Here is an 18,779-nt window from a genome sequence, read left to right on the forward strand (position 1 = left end):
TGATTGAGCCTTCTTCAAATGTAATGATTATCAAAATTTCTTAATAAATATAGTCATTACTTATATTATATATACACGTTATACTTATTATATTACATATTAGTTATTATATATACACATATACCTGCAATTGTTTTTTTATTCATTTCATCGTCCATTCCTCAAAAATAAGTTACAAAAGAATCTTAAATGATCATTATATGTATATATTTTTTTTGTAAAGAGAGCACAATGAAAGTTTTTTGCTAATTGCGTATTTCTACAATAAATAATGTGAATTGCTTTTCAAGAAAAGTATTAATTGTTACTAAAAGTGTAAAATCACCTTCCTTTATATAAATTATTTCACAATTTATATAATGGAAGATGATTTCTTTTTTATTTTTTGAAATTATTTGTGATACGATTAGAATAAATTATTTGAATTTAGCGGCGAGAAATCACGTTTTTAAAGTCAATCTTATTAGAAAATACCGTAATTCAATACTGTATGTAGAAGTACTAAGCAAATGCATTTTGAATTTGCCGCTTAATGTGACGTAGAGTGAGTGACATTTCTGATTGGTTGTCTGGAACTATCATGCGCGTGAGCATACCCTTGTCTTTATACCATGTATCTCGTTACGTGGTTATAATAAAGTAAAGCCGGCCCTGGGTCTACGGGACGGGCGCTCGCGGTGCAGCGATTTGTAGGTTAGGTTAGGTCGAACGTCGCGCGGAACAACGCGATGTTTACGGCGAGCGGCGGCGGAGGGATTATTTTGATTACGTGGCGAACGCGGAGCGCTCGAGCCTCGTCTCGAGCGACTCGACGTTACTGTTGACCTCGGCGAGAACGTGACCGACGCACAGTGATGCCAGATAAGAGACCGCGGACGGTTGAGCAGCAACAGCAGCAGCGATGATCCTATTCAGAGTGGGCTCGATCTTCGGCTTCCTGATCCTGGTCAGCGGATTCCGGGAGTACGGTAAGAGGGACCTGATCGGCCTGCGGGAGGAGGTACGGTCCATGTTCGATTACGCCTACTCCGGCTACCTGACGCACGCCTATCCGTACGACGAGCTGCGCTCGCTGAGCTGCGACGGCTTCGACACCTGGGGCAGCTTCTCCCTGACCCTGATCGACGCCCTGGACACGCTCGCGGTTATGGGCAACTACTCCGAGTTCCGCCGCGTTGCCGAGCTGATCGGCGCGCGGGCGAACTTCGAGGCCAACATCAACGTGTCGGTGTTCGAGACGAATATCCGGGTGGTCGGCGGGCTGCTGAGCGCCCATCTGCTGTCGCGCCGTGCCGGCGTCAAGCTGGAGCCCGGCTGGCCGTGCAACGGCCCGCTGCTGCGCCTCGCCGAGGACATGGCCAAGCGGCTGATCGCCGCGTTCGACACGCCCACGGGGATGCCGTACGGCACGGTAAATCTCAAGTACGGCGTGCCGGAGGGTGAGACCAGCATCACGTGCACGGCCGGCATCGGCACCTTCCTGCTGGAATTCGGCACTCTCTCCCGGCTGACCGGCGACCCGCTGTACGAGGAGGTCGCCATGAACGCCATAAAGGCGCTGCACTACTACAAGTCCAGCATCGGCCTAGTCGGCAATCACATAGACGTCCTCACCGGCCACTGGACCGCCCAGGATTCCGGGATAGGCGCCGGCATAGACTCCTACTTTGAATACCTGGCGAAAGGTACGCTGCTCTTTCAGGATCCCCTGCTGGCCACGATCTTTCAGGAGCACAAGCAGGCCATCGAGAAGTACGTCCGTCGGGAGGACTGGCACCTCTGGGTCTCCATGACCAAGGGCCAGGTGACCCTACCGGTCTTTCAGTCTCTGGACGCGTATTGGCCCGGGGTGCTGAGCCTCTTCGGCGAGATCAGCGACGCGATGAAATCCCTGCACAACTACCATCGCGTGTGGAAACAGTTCGGATTCACCCCGGAATTCTACAACATACCGCAGGCCGAGGCGGGGACCAACAGGGAGGGCTATCCGTTGAGGCCGGAGCTTATCGAGTCCGTCATGTATCTTTACAGGGCGACCAGAGATCCGTATCTGATTCAAGTAGGGGTGGACATCCTGAGGAGCCTGCAGTACAGCGCGAGGACCACGTGCGGCTACGCGACCATCAACGACGTCCGGGACCACCGGAAAGCGGACCGAATGGAATCCTTCTTCCTCGCGGAGACCACCAAGTACCTGTACCTTCTTTTCGACACCGACAACTTTATCCACAACACCGGCACCGAGGGCGAGATAATCGACACTCAATGGGGCCAGTGCGTGGTGGACGCCGGTGGATACATCTTCAATACCGAGGCCCACCCGATCGATCCCGGAGCTCTCTACTGTTGCCGGCCAGCGCAGGAGATTTTCCCGGAGGAGAGGTCGACCCTGAGGAGATTCGTCCCGACGAGAGACTCGTCGGGGGACGTCTCGTTGGACGAGCTTAACCCTGAAACGGATGCATCCGCCGGCAAGAATCCAGACGTGCTGCCGATCACGATTACGAAGCTCTCCGAGATCAGGCACTACTCCGCGAGCGAGAAGGAGGACGCTGCTTTCAACGAGAGCGCTTCGTCGCCGAACGTCACGGACCGTCCCGTCGAACGCGAGAACGGCGAGGAGACCGAGAAGTCGAATCGGAGCGAAATCCGATTGTCGACGACGCAGGTCCTTCCGCCGTCGGCGACGATCTACAAGGCCGACGACAGCGACTGTGCCGACGGTGCCGACAGCTTTGAACCCCCGATATTGTCCGACGGACAGTACTCCGCTTCTGGACTCGCGACGGAGAACGGCGCGCGACGGAACGCCACGCCGAGCCCCGTCAGGGCCAGATTCGAGCCGCAAATAATGCTGGAGAACATCAGACACGGAAATCTGTATCCGACCAACGTCACAGCGAGGCAGAACTATCAGATTCTGTCCTGTCAGACTCAACCATTCCTACAACGAATGTCGATCATAGGAGAATTTTTTTAAAGAGGAAAACGCGCCGGAGAGAAGGACTTTCGTACGAATCCGCCACGGCGGTTCTTAAAGTATTTTTTATTCGCGCGTCTTTGTTACGAGAGTGAAATCTACACGGGGCCTGCGTGTCTCGCGTATGTTGTACTTTAGAATATATTCCTGTGATATAATTGTTGTTGTATAGTTTCTAACAAATATAAGATATTACAAGCATGTGACAGTCTTTTCGCACTGGCAACTTAATTTTTTTATTTCCAACACAGAGGATGAAAGTCATTTAACGTTTTATACTGATATTTGATATTTTATATGCAGAGTGTAAATAAATTCTTTTTCTGTACACAACTCACAACAAGTTCTCCTCTATTGATGTTTAAATTTTTTTATATATGTATAATTCAATTCACTTTTTTATGGGAGAAAATAATTTTATGTTTCATAATTGTGAAGTAAAAAATAACTCAGATATCACTATAATACAAAATAAATCGCTTTGGTTTTAATTTAATTGTGAAATGCAGGAATGAAGGAATATACATGTTATTTATTCGTAGATATGCCCATATAGAAAGGTCAAAGCAAAGGTCCTTTTACTCTACACAGTTCAACCCGAAAAAAATCACGTTACAAAGTTACATAACGACATCGTGTAATTAAAAATAAGTAACTCACATAACGGATCGTTCCAAATCAATACGTGATACTTTTTCAAAATTACATGGTATTAGAAATAATTTCATCTATCATATGTTCTTATAATTATCCAATTTTAAATAATAAATAATAGAGATAGAAGAATAGACAAAAATATATGTATCCTGAGGAGCATTAATTCGCTGGGTCATAGTAGAATAAAAATAGTTTATTCTTTTCATTGAAAATAGAACGATACGTATGAATATACTTTCGTCCAAACATGTGGTGGTTCTGATAAGAACCATTTATTAGTTCTGAAAAGAACTGTTTAACTGAGACAAATTTTTGCAACTACTTGTGCTAATCAATTTTTTATCGAATCGCTCAATTTTTCAAAATATTGAGGCTTAAGCCTTCCCATATGTGTTCCTCGTGTGCGCATAACAAGATTTTTTTTAGTTTTCTCATGACCACAATCCCACAAATTCGCAATTACTCCCCAAATATTTTCAATTAAATAAAATAAAAATAGAACTCTCGAGAATGTCAAATTACAAATAGAAACGGGCTAATGAGAGTCAATCTATGGTAATTAGTGCGAATTTATACTTAATATTTTATTGAACTAATACTTATAATAATTTGACAAATTAGTTCAATAAAATATTAAGTATAAATTCGCACTAATTACCGTTGACTCTCATTAGCCCGTTTCTATTTGTAATTTTCAATTAAATTAAGATCCGGGGATTTGGGTGGCCAATCAAGAACTTCAATCTCTGGGTGTTGTGTGAACTATTCTTTTACTATATGGGAAGTATATGGACAGCATTATTATCATGAATAAATCGAAAAATGTCGGCATATCTTTTCTTACCATTACTCGAAAAAAATAACGATTTATTATTTTCTTGTTACTTTCTTGTAACAATAAAAAATTATTAGAGTTAAAAATTACATTATTTGATAATTAATATTAAATGTAATAATAAATATAAAACATGAAATTCTCTAAACTATAGTCTCTGTATATAGAATAAGTTTTTCTTTATATTAATTTTATTTAATAATTTTTCTAATTTCTCTTATATTATCTAATACCTTTATTTTTAGTACTCATTTATATAAGTTTAGATTAAATATTATTTTATAATTGTTAAACGTTAATGTCATTATTAAGAGTAGATATTTCAAAATTTACTTTTAATATTAAAAATTAAAATTTTCGATGTAATATAGATTATCAAAATGCAACCTAAAATATAAAATATAAAATATTTTTTAAGAATGTCTATATTTCATCGAAATTAAAGTAATGATAAGAGTAACGGATTCTATGAATGTTTGTGTATACATCTAAAATATATTATTCTTAGAACTTTCTGTTTTCCTAATACTGTTTTGTAAATATATTTTAAGAATTTTGAAACCTCTTCTGCCATTCCGACCGAGTCATATTACCGACAGTATACCTATTATAATCAACATGGCGATGAGATAGTAGCTTGTTTTTGATACACTCGTGAAACGTACGATTTGAAGTATAAATTGTACATACGAGCGATACTCGTATCAATAATATAAATAGTGTAATATTAATATTATAAAATCGATAAAGATTACTTTTCTTGAATTATTTCTTGTGTCACTTCATCATGGCTGATAAAAGACAGCACAGTTTGTCGGTGAGAATAAAATTGTTGTACATGCGGCTAAATGTTAAATAAAATACAACTTTTTGCTGGTTTTGTAAACGAAAGCATTGCCGTATAAACAAATTGCAATAATATCGTTTATTTTATACAAGTTATCTAATTTATAACATCTGAAATACTACCTAACCTCTTTGTTTAAAAAAAAATATATTTTGATCCTTAATTTGTATTATGTATGTAGAAAGAAGAAATAGCGAAGCAGTTTATGCTACCAGAGAGGAAAAGCAAAATCGCGACGTTATTGAAACAGGATGGTCAAGCGTATTGTATTTGTAGAAGCTCCGACAGTTCTCGTTTTATGATGTGAGTAAAATTGGAATCAATGCTTAGGATTATTTTTGTCTCATCTTTGCTAATTTTAGACAAAATTGTGACTCTCACATCTTCAATTATTTCAGAGGATGCGATGCATGTGAAGAGTGGTACCATGGTGACTGCATAAATATAACTGAAAAAGAAGCAAAACATATAAAGCAATTTTTCTGTGTTGTAAGCGAGTGATATTTGTATAAATGAATTTTTTTAAAATTATACATTGATAGGCAACTTAATATAAAATAATTATTATATTCAGCGTTGTAGAGAGGAAGATTCGTCGTTGATAACGCGATACAAACCACGTAAGACTGATCAAGATGACAGGAAACATAGAAAATATAAAGAGAAAGAAAGAGGATATCGATACGAGTATGATGCGCCATGGAGTTCAAACGTAGAAAAGAAATCCTCTAAACGTTGCGGAGAGTGTACAGGATGTCTGCGTATGGAAAATTGTGGCAAGTGTGACGCTTGCAGGTAATGTAACAAAAGAATGATTGACAAAGCTATTATTTGTGCGGAGCATCTTATAAAATTAATAAGTACTGATGAGAACGTGCCATAACGGTCTTAGATGTTTCTGATATATAATTTTGTGTGAATTTATTTACTACATATGACAATAATCAATACAAATTAAAAGGGCGAAGTAAGAGTCAAAAGTAAAATTACATTTAAAATAATATTAAAATGTCAACATATTTAATTCTAGATTTGAAAAACAATAGAATATAATTACAAAAATTACTTAAAACTAAAAACATGATGAACGTTACGTAACAAGTTTCGACTCGTAGATTGAGTCCTCTTCAGACTTCATATTGTCTTCTTCACGGATAAAATTATTGTAAATAGCCAAATATATAATATGTTGTTGAAAAATTGGTAATTTTTATATTAACGAAATTTCTGTAAAATTAATGTAACGCTATACAATATCGTATGGGAATGTTTAAGTTTTTAAGGAAACACCAAAACAATAGTAACACCAAATTATAAAGTAGATATAAATTATGTCCATTAGTTAAAATATGGTGAATGTGGATAACAGTATGTGTTACTATGTATGTAGATTCTTAAAAATGAACGCCGAAATTTTTTCTTAATGTTAAATGGTTCAAGATGCTATGAGCATCAAAATTAAATAAGATGAAAATATTCAAAGACTCTTAATATAACAATAATCAACATAAATTAGAAGGGCAAAGTAAGAGTCAGAAGTAAAATTACATTTAAAATAATATTAAAATGTCAACATATTTAATTCTAAATGTAAAACACAATAGAATATACAAAAATTACTTAAAATTAAAAACATGATGCACGTAACAAGTTTCGACTCTTCGATTGAGTCCTCTTTAGACTTCAAAATAGTCTCTTTCGTAGATAAAATTATTATAGACAGTCAAAATAGCATCAAAATTGTTAGATTGTTAGTCAATTTAACTCGTGATAGTTTATTAGAGTTTGCGTTGTAAGTCTGAAAAAATTTTGGCACACATTTTTAAGAATCTACATAGTATATAAATTTACACGAAATTATATATCAGAAATATCTAAGATACAGCTTGACCGTTACAGCACGTACTCGTCGGTACTTATTAGTTTAAACTCTCACAGTCCAACAAGATTTAATATTATAAAATTAATCTTTTTATATTTTATACGCGTAGGCATTTGAAGAAATTTGGACCTTCGGTACGACTGAAACTTAGATGTATTCAACGGACTTGCCGTGTAATAGGCGATCCGTTGAAACCTTCCAAGAGTCTCAACAAAGGAACGAAATTGGTTAAAAGACGAAAGAGGGATTCGAGTAACGAGAGGAACGAGTATTTGGAGCCCCCGCGCCACTGCTATGGACCTACATGTACGAAGCAATCGCGACCTGGAAGCAAGTATTGCTCCGATGATTGTGGCTTGAAGTTGGCGACGAGTAGGATCTATCAGGTGCTACCGCAGCGGATACAGGAATGGTCATTGACCACGTGCATCGCGGAGCAGAATAACAGACGCGCTCTGGAAACCGTGAGAAAGCAGCAGCATGACGTCCGTAGGATACTGCAAGAATTAGAGAAGAGACACGTCGAGTTGGATCGTATTGTTGAACGCGCGAAACACGCGACCATCGATCCACAAGCCGAAGTGGATGACAACGACGACACAGAGAGCAGCATGTACTGTATAACGTGCGGCCACGAAGTTAACTCCAGAACCGCCATTAAACACATGGAGAAATGTTTTAATAAGGTATTACGAGGCGCGGTTGCAGAAAATTGTGTAGCTGTCGATTACTTGGGTTTACGAATTTCTAAATGGTTATAAAATTGAGTTTATAAATGAGAGAGCATTTACGTAAACTTAAAATATGTGTGTATATTTATTATTTTTGCCAGTCTCACTTTAGTCAATAAATTTTATAATCAAAGATAGATAAAGGCAAATAAGAGTCAATTATAAAATTGTATACAACAATTCATAGCATGATAAAATCTTTAATAGCAGAGTCTAAAAAACTATATAAAAATTTTCCTTACTCTAATTTCTAAACACGCGCTTGAATACGTTAAATTCTAAATTAAAAATAAATAAAAAGAAAACATTAAATAGATTACATAACGTATATGTAATCGTTATGTAATCTATTTAATGTTTTCTTTTTATTTATTTTTAATTTAGAATTTAATGTATTCAAGAAATTGAATTGCGTGTTTAGAAATTAGAGTAAGGAAAATTTTTATATAGTTTTTTAGACTCTGCTATTAAAGATTTTATCATGCTATGAATTGTTGTATACAATTTTATAATTGACTCTTATTTGCCTTTATTTACCTTTGATTTTAAATACTAAGAGTCTTGTATATTTTAGTTATTAATAAATTTTATAGTTTATTTTGTAGAATTAATTTTTTTTGTTTTCTTGAGATGAAAGTACTTATTCAGGTTGTAATTTGCAGTACGAATCGCAAGCGTCTTTCGGCTCGATTTTCAAAACACGCATCGAGGGCCAGGTGATGTTTTGCGACTTCTACAATCCTGGAAACAGAACCTACTGCAAAAGGCTTCGTGTTCTCTGCCCCGAGCATTGTAAGGATCCAAAAATTGGCGACGCCGAAGTATGTGGTTGTCCATTAGTCACGAACGTCTTCGATGCTACGGGCGAATTCTGTCGCGCGCCCAAAAAGAGCTGCGTAAAGCACTACATGTGGGAGAAATTGCGACGAGCAGAGCTCGACATGGAACGAGTGAGGCAGTGGTTGAAGATCGATGAGCTCGTGGAGCAAGAGAGGCAGATCCGGTCGAACATGGCTACGCGAGCTGGTGTATTAGCTCTAATGTTACATTCCACTTACAATCACGAGCTAATGGAACAAATGACGCAGGAACAGAATAGAGAACAACTGCAGGCGATGGAAGAGGAACTACGAAGGAGATACGGTGTGCATCAGAAGGAACAACGCATGGAGTAATAACCTTTACTTTATCATACTTGACTAATATCATTACTAGACCTGTAACTTTCAGCTGCACGTATCTTTTTTTTATTGCCTTTTAAAAAAAAAAATATATATATATATTTTTAATATATATATATATATTAAAAATGAAAATATTGTGTAAAAAAACGCAGCTAAACGAAACTAGAGTCCCTATAATAAGGAGTTTGGCCAAGTTATTATTAATTCTATTGGTGCTGACAAAATATGGCGGAACCAATAAGATGCCTAAAATCCCAGTATCTGGGAATGGATTGAAATGGATTCAAATTTTCAGAGAAATACAGATTCATGAATGTTAAAATGAATCCTTTTCAATCCGAATACGTTTTTATTCATTTATAGGAATTGCATGGAGCATATCTGTATACTTTTCAATCATAAAATTATATTAGCTTTTTCAGTGCGTTTGTGACCATAGTGAATACTGTACAATTCATAGTTTTGAACAGGAAACGCAGTTTTTCAATCCAGTTGTATCTAATTGAATTTAATTGAATCCAATTGAATTCAATTGAATCCAAAAAAAAGTTTTCGCTGTTTAAAATACGAATTCGAATAGATCAAATCCAATCCATTTTAATCCATTCTCGGATGCTGGGATACTAATACTTTCGGTACTATTAAAGCAATAAGGCACGCAGCAACCGGGCATTTTCTATAAAATTTGTTAGTTATAATGCACATTTTGAATAGATACAATTTTAAAGGTTAGAAATCGATTTTTATGTCAGCATGTATAATTTGTTTTCTATTATATATATATTTCATTTACTTTTTACACAGTCTGTGTTCTTTTATCAAATTATGTATTAAGAAATTATTGATTTTATTTATTTATAATGATTATATACTGTTTACGATATATTTATAGTATCACATCAGTTGATCACACCTTTATCTACGACGCCATGTTTTGTCAAACTAGAAAGATTGGCCAGACTCCTTATTATAGGGACTCACGAAACAGACCTAGTATTATTTTAACATATTTGTTTATTTGTTTGGAGCTAATTGCGCGTAGCACGGTCGATAGTTTTCCTAACAAAAAATCTGTACAGATCAATTGCGCGGACTGAAAATAAAAAATTAACAAGCCACAGAAAGTTGGTATAGTGGTTGTAAACGTGTACTATAATGTAATGTGCGTATATACATTTGTATATTATATTATGTACCTGTTAATGTAAAGTATTGGGAGTACAAGTTAGTTCGGTCCGTTTCCCAAAAACAGCTCCGGCTGTTGTGGATGGTTCAGTGACAACTGATTTTGGCGGTTTCAGAGAGATGAGACATCTGCTAATAATATTCAGTTTATATCGTTTTGAGTTTCATACAAAAACCTTGATTTTTACTGTATTTGAAATGTCGAATTTTGTGTCAACCAAGCAGCATTTGCGGGAGGTTTCAATTTTCTGCTTTTAATTGGAAGAAAAGTGCAGCTGAAGTCCATCGAATGTTTGTCGAAGTTTATGGTGATATTGCTCCAACTGATAAATCATGTAGGGAATGGTTTCGACGTTTCAAGGATGGAGATTTCAACGTTGAAGACAAGACCTCGCTCTGGACAGTCGAAAAAATTCGAAGACAAAAAATTAGAGGCATTACTCGAAGAGGATCAGAGTCAAACGCAAGAGGAGCTTGCAGAATCATTGGGAGTAACTCAACAAGCCGTTTCTGTACGATCGAGAGCCATAGGAATGGATTCGATACGAGCAAAGACATGATAAAGTTATTTTTCTTCATGACAACGCTCGGCCTCATGTCGCAAAAGTCGTAAAAAAAAATATTTAGGAACGCTCAAATGGGATGTTTTACCGCACCCGCTGTATTCTCCGGACATTGCTCCTTCTGATTACCGCTTGTTCCGAAGGATGCACCACGATTTGCTTAACTTCTTTCGCAGAAATCGAAAATTGGCTCCAAAATTGGATGGATGGACAAGTCCAAGCGATGGACAATACTTTTAATTAATCTGTTCATTCATTTTGTTTTGAAATAAATGCAGAAAAAAAACGGACCGAACTAATTTGTACTCCCAATAGTTGAGAATGTTAAGATCATTTTGTAAGGTAAATATGAATAATTGTTCCTTTAAGCTCTGCCATTTTGGAAAATACATAAAGATTAAGTCTGGTGATACATTTATGTCTTCAAAGAAAATATATGTGAAAAAAGAATATTTCCTAATATTTATTCTGTCATACTTACGCTCCGATAATGTTCAAACACACGTTCTTAATTAGTCTAAAACTGAAGAATCTCCAAAAAAAAAAAAAAAAAAAGTGGTATGCAACAGACGGAGAAGCAGGTATTTCTTTTCGGCAATATTCGTTATTATTTACATTATAGTATATCGAGATGCAGACGTCAGGATTTTTCACACACTCCGACAATAATCGTTTCAACAAAAACCATTTATTCACAGGTCGTAGCCTCTGCGGATGCAAAATAACACGCCAAACTAGCGATCTATCGCTTAGCTTCGGAAAATAATCGCGCACAGAATGGACACATTTTTTTTTTTTAATTCCTCTCAGGAGAATCGCCTGTTTCGAATCGCCTCCCCTTAAATGCGTTAAATGAACTATTATTAGTTACCGTCAATTTTGGAAGAGTTCACGTAAAATGTGAAATAAACAATAATCATCCTCTGTCTGTGTGGAACCGAGATTGTGCTTATCTCAGAACACACTTTCAATAACTAACACCGCTTTACTTCACACAATATATCTATTTATAACAAACACAATAATATAAACTTATGCGATGCAACAATTAGGAACAAATGTGTCAATGCGATGGCAGTACAAAGCTAATGCGTTCTGACGTCCGTGTCCATTTCTATCAATGCCTATTAATTTTAATCTCGGTTTAATGTAGTCTTTACTCTTTTTACAACTTTAGAAAAAAATAAAAAAGTAAATTAAACCGAATTAACGTACACATTGATAGAAACATACCAGTTCGTGTAATCTTAAACTAATCGTTTTGCGATCGTCGGATAATAGGCCACGATGGAATTTAATCGTCTAGTTCGTAACAGACAAAATTAGAAAGTGCCGTGATCGGAAATAAATTATAGTAGCGAATTAAACGGATATTTACGACTTGCTTTTAAGGGACCGGGTTAAAAACAGGCGATCATATCCCGAGATATATATATATTATATACGTGCGCCGATTTCACATTGTATGTGCACCGCGCTTCAAAAAGGATAAAGGACGAAGAGAAATAGAGAACGACTCATTCTTTTTTCTTTTATCACAGTATTGCACGCAAAGCTTGTACGAAATCGCAAGTAAGACAGCATAAAGGCCAAATGGCAGACACTACACGCTTTCCTCTCGGAATACATCCGAGGAGGGTCGAAATTCTTTCGCAGTAGCGAAAAATGTTTATTCACTCCCTCATTCTCCCTCACCTTCTCTCTCTCTCGCTCACTCTTTCTGCCACTTATTCATACACACTTCAGTATTATTCTTTCACAATCCAGGACAACGATTCCAAACGACCCTTCACATCTATGGTCCATAATAGCTTCGACGTATATCCGACGAGTTAGTAACAAAATAATAATCCACACGTGTGTGTGTGTGTGTGTGTGTGTGTTTGAGTACATCACCTGAGAATAAATCGTGATATATCCCTTCGTTTCCTTCCTATCGTAAATCCTTTGGGATTTTTTTTCCCCAGTTTTCTCTCGCTCGACATTACAAATTTTCCCTCTCGTACGGTAGTGCCTTAACAATCTGTCGTTCAACGGAAAAATATATAGCGCAATATATAGGGCGGTGGTATTAACGCCGTCATGTCCAGGTCGACGCGGGCCGAATGGCTTTGACATCTTAATATTAACATCCTAATGGAACGTTAATCTCTTTACGAACGAAAGCTTTCGGAAGAAAGTCGCCCCTCTCCGGATAATTCGGTGACACAGTACACACACAAAGAGGAGAATTGCTGTTCTCCTCTCGATTCTGGTAGAAAAAAAAAAAAAAGAAGAAAAAAGGGGAAGAAGTTGAAAGCTGCAGGATCCTGTCGTCACTGTAGCCAAAATAAAGTAGATGAAGACGGGATTGCGAGCGATTTTCTTCTCTCTTCGTGTAGCTTCAGCCGCGATGCGAAGGTCCTAAGAAGAGAAAAGAGGAAAAGTCCAGCGCCGCTTCCACCCCGGAGAGGCGACACGAACACACGCTTTTTTTGATTTGCCACCCCGGGACGAAGCGCTCTCGCCGATGCGATACGACCCGACAATTATATAGATATCACCGTACTTCACGCACGTGAAAAGGGGGGGAACTTTGGCAACAAACACACATTCGCATCGTTAAGGTTTTTCTTTGCAGCTGGACAGCACAGCCTTTCACACGCACGCACAAAAAAAAATCCGTAATTCGACATGCACAGTCTCTCAATCTCACTCTCATTTGTTATCTCACTAATAATAGCGGCATTAATTGTAATCTCTTAATTAGATAATTCTGCCGTAGCGTTGGTAATAATCATACAATGTTATATCATACAGCGTCATATGTACAATACGAGAGGAGAATCGTTTTCGTTATCGAGTAACAAATTGTACAGCGACGCGGGACCAAAACGTCGAGGGTACACACATTCGGTCGATTTCCCTCGAAACCGTCGCGAGAGTACTTTTGCCTCTCGTTCTGCATCCCGTCCTGAAAGAAGCAGCCAGTTGCGCGTAGCTATTTCCCGAGATAGTCGCAACAATCGGCTGCTGCTGACTCGCATTTTTGTCGTCGCGAGCGAGCGATTAACGACAATTGAATAGCCGGAACTGGGCAAAGGGAGAAGATTAGGTCATTCGTGTCCTGTACCCTTCTTTGAAAAACTAGGAACATCAATTAGTTATTATACAGGGTGTCCCATTTTAACGAAAAGTAATTTAATTATAGTGTTTTGGAAAGCTCTCGAGATGAGCTGTAAGAATGTGCAATGAGAAATAAAGGGTTCCATTTAAAAAATTAAAGGTGACTTTCAGAGGACTATCCAAAGTCAAATCGATGGCACCATCTTATGTCCCCCTTCGAGTCAAACAACTTTTGTCTGAAACATTTTTGTCTACTGGATTTAGTTTTCGAGATATTTGGCTAGGTCATTTAAAATGGGACACCCTATATATATAATATCTATTATAATTGTATATATATATATATATATATATATATATATGTATATAAAGTATATATAAAAACATAATAATTCTTAGAAAACTCCTGTACCAATTCAAAAACAAACTTGGAAAGAAATGATTTAAACATCATTTGATCCTTTACGTTATTTTTAATTTATAATTTATTTATGTAATTTACATTGTCTCTCTGAAGAAGGCTAAAAAATGAGCCGAAACATGTAAGCACAATTGTTATAATAAATAAGTTTTGCTTGATATATATCGGCGTTTGCGTAAAGTTATCTGCGCTTGACTCCTAGTGCCCTTTTCTTTCCAAGTTTGTTTTTGTATTATATATAAAATAATTAACTCCTAGTTTTTTTTTCAAAGAAATGTGCAGGACACGAATGACCTAATCGTACGTACTGAGAGTTAAAAGGGAATCTGTGCGAGACTGGGCTAGACTCGAGGCGTTTTTCGGAGCGAAGAACATGCACTGAAACAGACTTCGTTGTAATGAATAATGATGCAAATCGATGTGAAAGAAAATAAACATATTTTATTTCTTCTCATAAACTTAAACTTCATATAAACGAAAACAGTAAAGAAGGTGGGCGGGGGGGATGTACAGGTATTCGTAGTTGTAACGTATAGTTTTTCCGCTTTTTCTTTCCCTTTTTGTATAATTTTTTTTTCTTTTCATTTATCTTTGTTTCGTGTTCGCTCGTCCTTCTCTCCTTCCTCGTCGTCTCGTTTCTCTCTAGAGTTGCGTCTACTCGTCGTTAACCGCCTGATCTTGATCGCGCCGTGCAGATTAAAGAGACAAAAGTCGCCCCGGCCGGTCCGCGCGTTTCCATGTGTGTGTGTGTGTGTGTACGTCGAATGAAGAAAAAAAAGAAACTTTAAGTAATTATACATACTCTACATGTGCGACATAGGTTGGCGTAGCTGGCCACCCCACACTCGCTATGTACACTGTTAAATGGTCCTAATCTTCTTTTTCCTCCTTCTTTCCTTCTTTCGCTTAGTCCTTTTCCACAAGTACATATGCACTAGTATCCGCGAAACTCTTATCACTTAGCCATTTGAACCGGTCAACATGGCACAGGCTGAGACTGCATTCAGTTGCATTTTAAGGCGAATGGAGCACTTGACTCTGTTTCATTTTTTTTTTGTGTGTTTTTGAATTAGTTTTTTTTTTCTTTTCGCGCGTGGAGTCGAAGTAGCTCGGAAAAAGAGAGTATCATTCGCGTGGAGAAGCAACGGCGAGTTGCTTAAGCGATTTTCAGTCAAAGTAACAACCGGTGTACCGCGAGATTGTTCACAGCATGTCGAGAGGTGCGTGTGGTGTATGTACGTGTTTAAAATAGAAAATAAAAAGGAAATAAGAGATAAAAAAAGAAAAAAAAAAACCGTCGTGCAGTCCCAGCGTATTCTCCGTTGGAGCGACATACACGGAGAGGGAAAGAATCTGGAAGAAGCACGGAATAAGAAGAAAGTTTAAAAAGAAAGTTCTCTCGGTCGAAGAAGTGGAAAGGCGATTCTCGCGATTACACTTTTGGAATGTAACTGTCGACATCAGCAACTGAATGTAATGTAAAAAACGTAATAATTGCAGGCAAACAGAAGGGAGGGCTAAAAAGGCGTCCACAGACAGTCTAACGTAATGTCGCGTGTCTCCTGCGAAGTTGCTTTAAAAAGGGAAAAGAAAAGAAAAGCGTGACACTTCGGGATACTTTCGTCAAATCTGTAAGGTATTTTAGCTCTGCGGCTAATATAGTCGTACCTCTTTTTTCCGAGTTACTCTCCGATATGCGTGATAAACGCTTGCGTCGTACAATTAAATATCTCGATTTTTCTCACTTATCTCGAAAGCTGTACTTCCAGCTGGAACTCTATCTCCTATATACTGGACAAAAATGAAAATTATCAACGGAGTACGGCTATCCTTTTTTTTCGTTTTTACACAATTTTGATATTTTCGCAAAGAAAGAACGATATATATAACAAACTTTACCAATTCTAATTCATTAATTAATAATTAACTCGCGTTATAATACTACATACACTTTCATGCTTCCGTGCGAAACTTATCATATCTCGCGTTTTATTATTACCTACGAAAGCGATAAGTTTCCACGATCGCATCCCCACTCATTCTATTTTTTCACATAGATGTATGAGACTGCTGTACGAAGATTTTAGAACGATACCGCTTCGTGATTTTGTAACAACGTTAATAATTAAATCATTACGATTATTAGAATATGTTTTTGTGCCCCGACGTTGGGAGGCAGACGTCGTGAAAATAACAAATCGATAGATGTAACTAAAAGTTAGTTCAAACGCAAAGGGATTATTTAATTTGAAGTATGATATCGTGAACTTACACTATACTCTCTCTCTTTTTCCCCTCCTCCCCCCCCCTCTCTCTCTCTCCCGAGGTTACAGAACTCATAAACTTACATTTAAAAACCGTATAATTACAATAGTTAAAAGCGGCAATTATATGCATCATTTTTCTTAGGCTCAATTTTTCTTAGGCATTTACAGGCATACGAATTTAAGATACAACTTATATATCTTCTTTCCTTTTTATCTTCAATTAATTCAAAAGATATTCACCCGTATATATACTTCCGTATATACATGCACATTTATATTACAGAGCGTACGTGCTTTCATTTACTAGGTGCTTCATCGAAATAGTAACGCAGTCACGTTTTTTTTTTTTCTTTTTTTTCTTACGCCTGTAAATGAATGCCTCGAAAAAGTAAAGGAAATGCAAGAGAACCCCCGCGCGCGTTTCAAAAATCGACGGATCGTCGTTCGTTGGTAAGATACATTCGACAAAACGAAAGCTTAGGAACTGGGAACATATCTCGCGTTATAGAGCTTTGATGAAAGTCGAGTTACATTTAATGAGCAAACGATATACACATTAATACAGCGCACACGAATTTATCTTCCCGGGGCAATGCCTCTCTCTCCGCAATCGAACAGCAATCTCACTTTTATGATCATCCGACACAGTTTACACGAATTATACGCACACCCCATTCACACTATTATATCTTTATCGATCACAAGCATCTTCTTATAATTATCATTATGAATAATTATCAGTTACTTTTTTTTTTTTTTATTAAATAAGCAAGTCTGTGTAAAAATTTAATGTTTTTTTCGAATATTCAGCATTCTATCTTCACAGACATATGACCAGACTTTGAGCTTGCTTTGACATCTTCGAAACCCAGGTAGTGACCTTTTTTTTTCCCCCTTACTATTTTAAATTATCGAATGTGCTCCACGATTGGAAGAAGTAGCCACTCTGAGTTCTAAGTCAACCAAACTATCTCTCAATATATTACACAACCACGCATTTACATTTTTCTGATTTACAGTCCGCACATCTTAAATTTGCATTTATCGAGTAAAGTACGTTAACTGTGCATACATTTTAACCATCATCGTATTTCGACTCACCAATCACCGTTGATCTTCCATGATGATCGATTTAAGAATGCAAGATCGTTCCATCTTAAATCGTTTCATCACGAGCTCAAAACTACTTACAGATGTTTTACAGTGCTTCTCATAGATTTCTCGATGTGATTAGTGCAGGCTTCTTAGATAATTTCCCCATTGATTCGCCTAAAGATTCGCAGCTCCAAAGGCACCAGGAGATACTGCTGTTGGACTTTTTCCACTCAAGACTCGCTTTATGGTAGATCTGGTTATTACAAGTCTTTGTAGCATTATCCTTTAAGCACTTCTTAATATCGTACACCCATATAAATCAAGACAATCTTTAAAAATTTATAGAGATGTCTAATGTATATACACGCGTGACTTGTACGCTGGAAGTTCCCTTTATTCAAAGAAACAGGATACATCTCTCTCTCTCTCTCTTTCTCTTTCTCTCTCTCTCTCTCTCCCCCCCTCTCCCTCTTTCAGCAAAGAGATATTTTTCGACCGAAAGTTCCTAATTGTCAATACTGAAGTTCTGCGACACTGTCACAATCGTTGGAAATTTATGCAAGTACAATGTACATTGCTGGAATATATACTTTATCCTTCTTCTACAGTCTCCTGTCAACTTGGTTATATGTACATTGCTATTATTATCTCTTGAGGCACACTTTGCACCATTCGGCTCCATCGATCTTGCGCGTTTGACTCTCAAAGTAAGACGGACAGAATTGTCCGAACGAACTTTACGTCTCGAGAAGAGCAACCGTGCACGCAACACATACAAGTACTTGAGTCTCCAACGTGATCGAGACTCATCGAGCTATTTGTAATGGAAGTGATTGACCACTACATAAATTGTCCATTTCCTTCGACACGATGAAAAACTTTTTCACTTCACTGTCCGCTGTAGAACTGTATACGACCGGGCACTGGCATTTCTTTCATGACAGCGTCCCATGCTGTTGACAAAAAAAAGAAACAAGAGTAGAATAAGTACAAAGAGTGAGTGAGAATATTGAGTGAAAAATGAAAC

General features: G+C 37.7%; 3 protein-coding genes across 6 annotated transcripts in view; 2 read left to right on the forward strand and 1 right to left on the reverse strand.

Annotated features, from left to right (window-relative positions):
- The first annotated feature begins 661 nt into the window (after positions 1 to 661).
- Positions 662 to 3,181, forward strand: Edem1 (ER degradation-enhancing alpha-mannosidase-like protein 2). Its single transcript, XM_018541138.1, has one exon. It carries the CDS (start codon positions 902 to 904, stop codon positions 2,978 to 2,980), a length of 2,079 nt encoding a protein of 692 aa, XP_018396640.1. The 5' UTR covers positions 662 to 901; the 3' UTR covers positions 2,981 to 3,181.
- Positions 3,182 to 5,259: 2,078 nt separating this feature from the next.
- Positions 5,260 to 9,107, forward strand: LOC108774898 (CXXC-type zinc finger protein 1). The gene is made up of 6 exons (XM_018541128.1): positions 5,260 to 5,289; positions 5,501 to 5,622; positions 5,718 to 5,808; positions 5,894 to 6,114; positions 7,311 to 7,887; positions 8,595 to 9,107. The coding sequence occupies exons 1-6, from the start codon at positions 5,260 to 5,262 to the stop codon at positions 9,105 to 9,107; spliced, it is 1,554 nt and encodes a 517-aa protein (XP_018396630.1).
- An 8,295-nt stretch (positions 9,108 to 17,402) lies between these two features.
- Positions 17,403 to 18,779, reverse strand: part of tyf (twenty-four) — a 29,548-nt gene continuing 28,171 nt past the window's right edge. For all 4 annotated transcript variants that reach the window (XM_018541158.1, XM_018541157.1, XM_018541156.1 and 1 more), the window contains exon 9: positions 17,403 to 18,705. In XM_018541158.1, the coding sequence (XP_018396660.1) occupies positions 18,641 to 18,705 (65 nt within the window). In that variant the 3' untranslated portion in view covers positions 17,403 to 18,640. The remainder of the gene's footprint in view (positions 18,706 to 18,779) is intronic.

This window comes from Cyphomyrmex costatus, unplaced genomic scaffold (assembly GCF_001594065.2).
Source record: "Cyphomyrmex costatus isolate MS0001 unplaced genomic scaffold, Ccosl1.0 scaffold277, whole genome shotgun sequence".
NCBI classification, from domain to species: Eukaryota; Metazoa; Arthropoda; class Insecta; order Hymenoptera; family Formicidae; genus Cyphomyrmex; species Cyphomyrmex costatus.